General features: G+C 40.1%; 1 protein-coding gene across 1 annotated transcript; it reads right to left on the bottom strand.

Moving 5' to 3' along the window:
- Positions 1–398: 398 nt before the first annotated feature.
- On the bottom strand, positions 399–3012 carry rmi2 (RecQ mediated genome instability 2). Its single transcript, XM_030058272.1, has 2 exons — positions 2278–3012; positions 399–783 (listed from the first exon to the last, which is right to left on the bottom strand). Exons 1-2 carry the CDS (start codon positions 2549–2551, stop codon positions 632–634), a joined length of 426 nt encoding a protein of 141 aa, XP_029914132.1. The 5' UTR covers positions 2552–3012; the 3' UTR covers positions 399–631.
- Positions 3013–10482: the final 7470 nt, after the last annotated feature.

The raw sequence follows: 10482 nt of genomic DNA, 5'->3' as shown, positions 1-10482 counted from the left end.
CATGGCTCAGCGGACACATTTTACAGCTAGTAACTGGAGGGAGACGATGTGGCAGACTGCAGAAAGGTCATCACTGCAGTCACAGGGTGGGTGTAGAGACCCTCCTTTAGCTGGATGACCTGTGTTCATGCTTCATGTTGGCACGCAGCGGCTGTGCTGCACCACCCCTGAGGAGCCAAACAGCTGCAGGGCTCCTGACCTTCACCTCTGATCTCTGGAGGAAGAAGGTCAAGCTTAAAAAACATTTTCCTTCCTCTAGGCCTAGGGGATCGTGACAGCAGCACATTAACTATGTACATGGTTCCAGTTATAGTCTGGTCTACTGATGTGACAGAAACAATCCTCAAGTCTCTTAGCTACAATCCAATGGTGTCACGGTTAATCTGTACTCTCTGATCTGGTCATTCTGCTGTGCACTGATAAACTCTGAACAGAAAGTACTGAACTCCAGTAATTCAAAGCATACATGTTGCAATTAGGGTATGCACAGTCTGGTCAAAAAAGGGTGGGGGCAAATAAAGACATGATCTAGCATCCATCCCTCTGCAAGGCATATACACTGAAAACGGTCTGACACGGCACGGTATGCAGCAGGAGCATGCAGCCAATATTTCCACCGGCACTACTGCATTCAGGTGAGCAGCTGCTGCAGGTCCTCCACCTCCAGCTTCCACATCCGTCTGTGAACTGCAGCGCACTCAGAGAGGTCTGCCATCTTCACTGCACAGATGACTGGCTCCGGGGAGGTGGCTTGGATGACACCCATCACCATGACATATTTACCTGGAGAGAGGGAGAGACAGTGAGATAGAGGGGCATGGAGGTGGATGCTCAGAATAAATTCTACCAACAAAGGAGGACAGTCATATGGATAGGATTTTGGAAATGTCACGCCTCCTGATATAAAGATGGTACACTGTCCTCAGTGTTGATCAAATGTGTTCCAGTAATTAAAGACATGGAAAAAATAATTTCTCACAAGCAGTCTGTATGTTATGGACATTTTTTTTTCTCCTAACAACAGTCTAAGTACAGAACATACTTGGAAAGTTGAGTTTACATTCTTATTTTATTCTGTCAGCATAGGTCATTTTCATTTTTCCAAATCATGCGATAGCGGTACAAATGTTAAAGGAACCACATCAAATAAGGGCTTGTTAAAAATATGTCAAATGTGCCAGAGACAGAAACAGACTCAATCATGGTGACAAAACAGTTTCCACTGCATAAATGACCAAGACAGAACTATTAGATTTTATTCATTGTTCAAACTGGTTTAGGCCACATTCTTAATTTAATCTGGCAGTTCAAAGGTGCTCTGCTTTGAACTGAAGACCTTTTAGACTCCACTGACAAAAAATGTGAAATAAAAATGTAACTTGATGGTGAAGTCTACATGGTTTTCATTGTCAGGCAGGCTTTTCTTCTTTTGTTAGGTCAACTGAATTAATTATCTTCATTTCAAACAACCCACAGTAATTTTGCATAGCAATTTGCTTCATCAACACAATCTGCATGCCCACAATCAAATTAAACCTTGTTGGAAAGATAACTATAAATCATATAACAAAATTAATAATATAGAAGAACAAATCCATTATCAATACATTAGGCGTTGTGCAATTGTGCAGCTACACTTTACTGTCAAAAAAAGTCTGTTAGAGTAAAATCACAGACACCATAAGTACCATAAGCTTGCCAAAATAAACTCTATAACAGCTTGAACTCAAAAAATCTGATATTATAAAGTCACAAATTTATGAAAAAAAACTTAATATTTTTCCTTTTACTTTTTTGGTCAAGGAACCAAGAAGCATATTCAACAAAGTGACGCAATGTGGTTCCTTCACTCTCTCTCTCTCTCTCTCTCTCTCTCTCTCTCTCTCTCTCTCTCTCTCTCTCTCTCTCTCTCTCTCTCTCTCTCTCACACACACACACAACTTTTTTTCTCTTACATTCGTGACATAATAATCCAGAATATCCTTGTTTTTTCTCATGTTCGTTTTTCTAGTTTTTTTTTTCCTCGTAAATTTACCACTTAAATTCCAGAATATAGTTTTTTTTTTTTTTTTTTTCTGGGAATATTACATCCTCCCACCCCTACTGTGGCCCTAATATTCCGTCTCATTATAAACTCACTGCTTCCTCCAGGCGCATGTAAACAGTGAGTATTAGCGGACTTAATGGGAAGTTATTTCTCCGGGTGTCTTTGGGCGTTTCGCACTAACTTTCCTCCAGACACTATCTGACTCGCACCGGTCTCCAGTGAAGTCTTACCTTGGGACAGACATGATTTCCCCTGGGGGACGTTGTTGACACCCTGGACGGCAAAGGTCCCGGTCTCGTCCATCAGCAGCACGGTGTTTCGGTCCGGCTGGGCCTCCAGGACGGTCCCCTGCATCCACACCAGAGACACCGGGACCGAGCGACCGCGGCCGGCCCTGACGACACACTCTCCCGCCCTGAGAGCTCCGTCCCTCAGCTGGCCGGAAAGGACTTTGACAGGCGGCGGTCGTTTCCTCTCCTCTGCGGGTTTCTCCGTCTTAAACATCCTTGAAGTTAAAGTTACCACTTTCCCAGCCGCCGGGACTCCCGTTTGGGTGAGTTAGTTTAGTTACCCGCGCTGTTTTTAACCGGATGTGTACGAGCACCGTTGTCGAATCTCGCGAGAGACTCAGGCAACTAGATCCATGAAACAAGCCAAAAAGAGGAGACTTTGCTCTCAAACAGAACAAAAAACACCAAAACAGGCGACCTTACCTATCATAATATGTGTGTTCGTGTGACAGAGATACCGCTTGCTCAATTTATACGTAAGAGATAATCAAAATCAAGCAAGTTGGTGCGCGATAAACCGCGAAGTGCCTTAAAACTGTTTAACATACACCTGCGAGTTGATTATTCCGCTTACACCGTGGTCATTTACTAACAATATAGAAGAAAGAAGAGGGAACAATATAAAAACAAATCCATTGGTGTGTTTTCCTTGCTGGTTGTTACTTTATCAAGAGGATAACTGCTAAACTTTGACAGCTGTGCTTTTCAGTGTTGCTATGGTTACAAGTTGGGTAGCGGATGAATTCAGAACGGTGATTAGTGTCGAGCCGGACTACTTGCAAAAGAGCAAGAGTATTCACCCTGGGTCACCTGTATGCCTAAAGTATGGACATAATTATATTTTCAGGGTCATAAACTACTTCTCCAGCCCAAAGAATCACACACTGTGGTATCAAAAAGACAAAAATGATCACAGTCTCTTCATACATCCATCGGTAGCACCTGGTGAGGTTGTCTCCATATTCCTGTTATTTTGAAAGAAACTGGCTCAGCAGGTTTCCCCTCTGACAGTTTGGAAAATGACGCCTACCCTTATTTTAGGTTAGCTCAATTTCTGGATACCTGGGATCTTGTGGCTGCTGTTTGAAACCATAAAAATGTAGCTAAGCTGGCCAACATTGCTCTGTGACAGAAATTAAGACGATACTAAAAGGTCCAGCTCCATAGGCGTTTATTACTATATGGGACTACCGGTAAAAAATTCCCATAACTACCATGCCAGGGAACATTCATTGACCATATCATAGACTACATAATGACCTCTTTTTGATAACCAATAAAAAAATTAATTACTAGGAATTGTCGATGAGTCATTCCTATATTCCCCAGATTTTAGCACATAATGGGAACATGAAAAGGGGACCTTATTGCTGGGGTCCAGCTGAGGTCTCCAGCTCTATGTTTAGGGGGTTAGGGTTAATGTTTGTTCAGAAATTATTGAACTGGGGAGTAAAGGACCCAGGAACATGGATGTACTCCAGTTCGTGAGCATCTTTTTCACCCTCAGTCTCCGAGTCTCCCCCCTGCAGAGGTCTGACTCCCACTTTGAACACCTTTCTGATTTTGACAAGGCCAGTTCCTGACCTTTGCACTTGTCTTGTCATGTGTACAGCTTCAAAAACTCTCCAAAACGGCAACAGCAAACTGCATGCTTATCTTAAATTAGTTAGTTATTGTATTTGTTAGTTACTGATTTTGCAGTGCTGCTCTTTTTCTGCTTCTCACAAGCTACCCTCCAGGAACTTGCAGAGGACAAGAAAGGGACCGTGACACTGAATCGCTTGATTTGTAAATGAAAAATACACTCAATTACTTTCTTAACTGACTCGAAATTGCTCTGTAAATGTGCACAAATCTTTTATAGCCTCAATATACATGTAAAACCTAAGTTTACCTATCACACTCATTCCTCAGTTTGAAAAACAAGACAGTATGTTTTAGATTGATGGGAGTCCATGAAATTGTCACAAGCCAAGGTAAACATTGCTGAAAATGGGGATAACAGTGTTTTAATATCAAACCATTTACAAAAAATATTAACTTGCATGATCCATGAACATCAACAAACGGATGATGCAGCCTTTCCCATCCAAAAGAGTGTGTTTCTTCAGCATAAGGTTGAATGGACATTCGTATCCCTGACTGAGCGCCCAGGCTGTGAAGCGGTGCATCAGCGGGAAACCTTTTCCTTCTCATCAGCATGTCCTCGGGGTTTCTTATGCAGCGGGGTTACCTTTCAAATTCCCGTGAAGCTCCATGAACAGCCCGGCCACCATGCCGTTACGCAGTCTGAGGCATAATGACCCGAGGCTGAGCGGTTTGGCTGGGCGTGGATATTGTGTTAGTCGCTAAACCAAATAGCTCCTATGCAGGATCTTTAATTATTTGCTGCTGTGAGCCACAATCCAGCTCTTCCTTGGATTTCTGATTAATGCAGAGTCGCCATTAATCAGAGGCCTGGGGAAGATCCTCGCGGTTCAAAACATCACACAGCCCACAAATAATTAAAAATCCTACGTGGGAGCTATTTGGTGTGCGGATCTGTTCTGCATTTGTAAGTTATTTTCTGGATCCAGCAGCCATCCAACTTGGTTTTGGGATGTCATTTTCTTTATTTCTAGTCAGTGAACCATCAATGTGTCACACACTGCAACAGGGAATATCCCATCATGCAGCTGATGTCTCTCTGAGATACAGAGGAATTCAGGAGGCTGCTTTCAGAGTTAATAAAGGACTTGGTGAAAATGACTGTTTTCTACAATCAGGGTTTCTACAGTTATTTTCCCATTCACTTCCAAAAAGCTGTCCATAACTTTTCCGTCACAACATAAATGGTAAATGGACTGTAGTTCTATAGCGCTTTCCTGGTCTGCCAGCCACTCAAAGCACTTTACAGCATTGACCTCACATTCACCCATGCACACACACACACACACACACACACACACACACACACACACACACACACACACACACATTCACACACTGCCCATCAGCAGCGGTCAGGGGGGTTCAATGTCTTGCTCAAGGAAACTTCGACACGCTCTCTGGAGGAGCCGGACAGGAATCTCCATGAATATGTGTGGTGTAAAGAGTAAAAAAACTTTACCTTTACAACCAGGGGGTGGAATCACAAGACCAATAAAATGTGTCTCATAAAAGCTGCCATGTCTCTTTGTTGACTCTCGTTTCTTAGAATGATGCAAGAGCTGATTTCTAGGAAATAAAAAATACCTTAACTGGAGTCTCTTCTCATGTTCTAGCTTGACTTGAAAAAATGATGATCATTATTTTAAAAATACTCATGATTTCAGGGATATTTCATCATTTTCCAAGACATTTCCAGGTTGGGAAGACACAATTTCAAATTCCACGACTTTTGCAGAATTTTATTGACTGTATAGAAACCTTTTGCAGTGTTGGACACGACAGTCTGGATTTAGACTTCTGACTTTCTGCTTTATTGGACAGGGCAGAGCTGAGAATGACCTGAAGGGGGGAAGAGATGCACCAAAGGGACATTTTATGAGTGCTAGCCACTGAGCCACCTCACCTCTTGTAAGTGGAAGTTTTTACGAGAGATTCAAAGTTTATGAGTTTATTATCCTTTACAGCAAAAGCAGTAGATGTGCCCGCAGTGTTCCCATTGATTTATCACTGATTTGGATTCAGTCCCAATCACTCTTTGCCGTTTGAAGCTCTGTGATTCAAATGAGGGGTGACTGACTGATGTAAAATGGTGGTGGGAAATAAACATGTTCATTATAACGCTGCTTTGAGAATCCAGTTTTATAAACACCAGAATAATAAAACAACCAGGCACAGCCACACCACAGTAAAATTACAATTAATCAACCTTTTTTTTTGTAAGTTTTAAATGCGTGGCAGTTAATTAGTCAGCTTAACTTTAATTTATAAGTGACTCAAAAAAAGACCCTGAAGGACTATGGTGAATAAAGTACGCTGAGCTTTTTTTTTTTTTTTAATAACAATTATGAATGTTGTGTGATACAAACTGAAGCATGCTGGAGCATGAGACTCTGGGGCAGCTATTTTGTAGACAGTCAGATATAAAACAAGGCATAACTGCACCGAATAAAGCTGTGTTAAAAGGGGAATATTTCTCAAATGGAGAAATTATGTTATTTCTGTCCCTGAGCCAGAGATCAGTGGGCTAATACAGTAAGAGTGGCACATCACATCACCTCCAGGGAAACAATCACGTTTGTTCTTCGTACAGCAGCTGCACTCTGTAATTTGACTGATATCAAAGTACAGTATTAATTCAATACATGAGCTCAAATCAATTTAATGTAGATATTTTCATTACAATTATTAAGGAATACATGATTGTTTCAGTGATGGGAGGGCAGAATATTAATTACTCACACCTGCACACACTGCAAATCCATACTACAGTTCGCTACTCAAGAACAACTACTGTTACTTTGCTGATATTTTACTTAAGCAGAAGTTCTACTGTAAAAATCTACTGAGGTAAAAGTAAAAAGTACTTCATTTAAAGTGTACTGGGAGTAAAAGTGACTGAGTTACTTCTATCGAAACAGCAAGTGTGTTAGCTGTGATCTTTTCCGAGCAGTTAGAAAAGGAGGAGAGAACATGCTTCAAACTAGTTTGTTTTAAAGGTGCATTAAGCAAAATTGTTGTGGGGAAAACTGAAGTGACGACTCTCTGCTCCACAGTTATTCCACCTTTTCTGCCAGTTGAGTCTAAACGGTCCTCGTTTCCATTGACCATCTGCGTTTTTTCATCGTGCGGCTTTTACTGTGAAATTTGGAAATGGCTAAAAGTGGAACCAACAAAGTACAGGCAGGTTCCTCCTCTCATCTTTGCTGAATGAGCTTTTATTGTGAAAGGTTCCACAATCTGTTGTTGGTCATTTGTTCTCAGTAATCAATGTGATTTAAAATGTGTTTAAAATGTTAAAATGAAGTGCAATATTCAAAATGTACTTAAGTAAAAGTTAAATTACTGACTTTAAAAAATATATTCAAAAAAGTACAAGTACACAAAAAGCTACTCAACTACAGTAACCTAAGTAAATGTAATTAGTTATTTTCACCCCTGGCAAATGCTGCATTGAATACCCAAATCATCCATGAAGGGAAAGCACCGCTGACAGCACAGGATCTAAATATAAATATAACCAATGGGCTTAGTCTCATCATTAGGGCAAAAGTTCAAAAATAGATGGAGAAATTAACTTTGAGTGTTGATGCTCAATCACAATGCAACCAACATGAACCTACATAAGGAGAGAAATGAGAGGAAAGAGTAATTTATTTTAAAATGTATATGAGGTGGAGTTATTCTGGCTGCCATAATTTACTTCACCAAATTTAAGTCATCTTCATTCATAATTTGTGTTGTTAGTCGCTGCTCTTCCACTGTCACAACACTGCAGTTGTGAGTGATTAGTAATCAGGATGCTGCCAGTTCCTCTTTCTGCTCTGAATGAAATGTTGTCATCAGCTCAGATCTTATTTTTCTTACTTGATGATGGACTATTTGGTTAAAATTACTGAAGAAGTCTGAAAATTAAACTAGCCTGAAAAACACCGTTATTTCATAATTAACTTTTTGACTATGGGAAATAGAGTTTTCAGACATTCATGGCTTGAATGCATATAATCATTTATTTCTACACTCTTCATCATCGAGTCTTCATCGGAGCACAGTGCCGTACTTTTGAATCATACTGTGTGTTTTGTCCGGCGGGAAAAGCCTGCAGCTGGAGTTGAAGTTGTATCTGTAAAGGGCAACATGACACTAAGCTGTGGAGTTTAATCAGCGGCAGAGCGGAGGCAGAGGCCTTGTTTACACATCACGTCAAACAGATAAAAAGACCCGATCAAGTTACTTTTATCAAGTGGAGGCTGAGAGAGAGAGAGAGAGAGAGAGAGAGAGAGAGAGAGAGAAAATACATTATGTATTAGACTGGAGTGGTGAAAAATCAGGTTATTTACTTTAGGTTTTCTAACCAAAATGGATGGATGGATGAAGAGCTCAGCTGTTTCCTGCAGACGTGTGAATGTGAATCCTATAAAATTAATTGGATTGCTTCACAATATTGAACACACATGTACTCATGGTGAACTAGTAAAATCCAACTAACTGAGCAAAAGCTACAGCCGGTAAATCAACTTAAGTTCAGCTTCCATGATTAGAGTTTCAAAACCCAAATGGTTGTAAGAACCGCTTTATTTAAATGTAAATTATGTTGACTGTAATCTACCTTCCTTAAAAAGTGAATTTAGTGGAAGTTATTATGAATTCTGAGAAAGAAAGGCTGTATTTCCTCCTGATAAATCAAGAGGAGGTCAACCAGAGTTTAAAAGTTGTGTTTGGATGATATTTTGCTAGAATGGGTGATTTTGTTCATTTCCATCGACTTCATATTTAGAGGGAATTCAACAGCGGAAAGAAGACAGAAGCTGGAAAAACATACTCTTCATTCAAAAGAGGAGAATTTGCACTCTGTACGTCTTTTATTTTTATTTTCTACATTTTAAGCCTCTGTTTTTGCAACAATTGTGAGGAACTGCATGTAACTTTTTTGTTTTTTCTTTTCATGGTGTCTCCCTGTAGGCAGCATGTTGTCACTGTTAGATACTCTGTTTTTCTCAGACTGGTCTCCACCGGCGGATTCACTTGTGATGTGCAGCAGCTACTGAACAGTAAATGAGCCCCAGGACTCTCACATTGGAGCAAATGAATCAGGAGGAATTTAATTGATGCCTCTGTCTGTAACTGTGATACTCGCATCACTAATTGCAGAGTGATATTAATAGCAAAAGCCTGGATTTAAACGTTTCAGTGAGATGGATTCAGAACCGAGTGTTTCATTGCAGGTTTGGGCAGACAATTAAGACATACAGTACGAGCTGTTCAGGCAGCGAGGGTCGCTCAAAATGTTAAGGTGGGAATAACTCCTTATGAGTGATATTCTCAATGCAGAAACAAAATTACACCTATGACAAACTCAGTCATTGTAGCCCATTTTTCCGCATAAACAATATTTTAAAAAATTATTATGGAGGCATGCCATTTGTCACAACAACTAAGAAACTGCAATTCATATAAGAAAAACACATTAAGACATTATTTCGCATGGTAAAATATTATTTATAGCACCACAAATGAAAGGGCTTGTGGGAAAACTAATTTTGTCAGTCAATAAAACTCCACATTTTATTCAGCTGCAGTTGTGGCTCCACCAGTGATGTTCTGATCAATAGTTTGCCAATATGTCTGCCAATAGTGATATCAGATCAGACCAAATATCAGATCAGAGATTGGCATACTATGATGCATTTCTGTGAAGCAGAAAATGAAGTGTAACTATTATTACCTACTATCTATATTATTAGCTATGTAGCCACAAAGCAGCATGCTGTTCATCTCAGTGCCATGTGTCAATACATCATCTTTCATTCTGAGTTCAAGAGTGAAACTTGTCAGAAAAACAAAACAAAACAAAAAAAACACTCTTAACAAATTTGTGATGGCGGTTGCTCTTTTCTAACAACCACAATGACTCCAATTTTGGAAAAACTGGAAAAATCCCAACAGACCAACCATAAAACCAGTGACTGATGCACTTATTGATCCAAGACGGTAAAGGAGGAGAAGAAGGTCAATTTTCAAAAATGCTTACTTCTGCTCTCAGCAGATTAAGTACCCACTGTCATGGATATTCCTCCTGCACAATAAAAATGTGTGAAAATAAGAGATTATATATCAGTAAAAAGCCACAACTGCTTAACTGTATCTGCTGTAGCAGGGGAAGTTGTACTGCCCCCTCCTGACGACTGATACAACCAAACCGACCATGATGCATGATCAATATGTGACTGTTAAATTAAAAACGCCCAACAATTTTTCCCCAGATCTGGACACGCCCCAGCTGCACTTGACTCGATTTTTTTCTCTTCCACGTTACAAACCCAACCTGAGATTAATTTTCAACAGTGGACTCCACCATGCAGACACTTTCTTATAAATTGCTATTCATATTTCTCATTTACGAAGATATTTTCACCACTGAGAAATAAGTCATAATATTCACTCAATTAGTGTGAAACCAACATAGAGCAAAACAAAATATGGGGATTTTCATATTAA

This window comes from Myripristis murdjan, chromosome 8 (assembly GCF_902150065.1).
Source record: "Myripristis murdjan chromosome 8, fMyrMur1.1, whole genome shotgun sequence".
NCBI classification, from domain to species: Eukaryota; Metazoa; Chordata; class Actinopteri; order Holocentriformes; family Holocentridae; genus Myripristis; species Myripristis murdjan.
Note: the sequence above shows the minus strand (reverse complement) of the source record. Positions and strands in the feature narration are given on the sequence as shown.

Coding starts and splice junctions, on each gene's coding strand:
- rmi2 (XM_030058272.1), bottom strand. CDS start 2,551: ATGTTTAAGACGGAGAAACCCGCAGAGGAGAGGAAACGACCGCCGCCT. Junction 784..2,277: donor GAAATCATGTCTGTCCCAAG/GTAAGACTTCAC, acceptor CCCTCTCTCCAG/GTAAATATGTCATGGTGATG.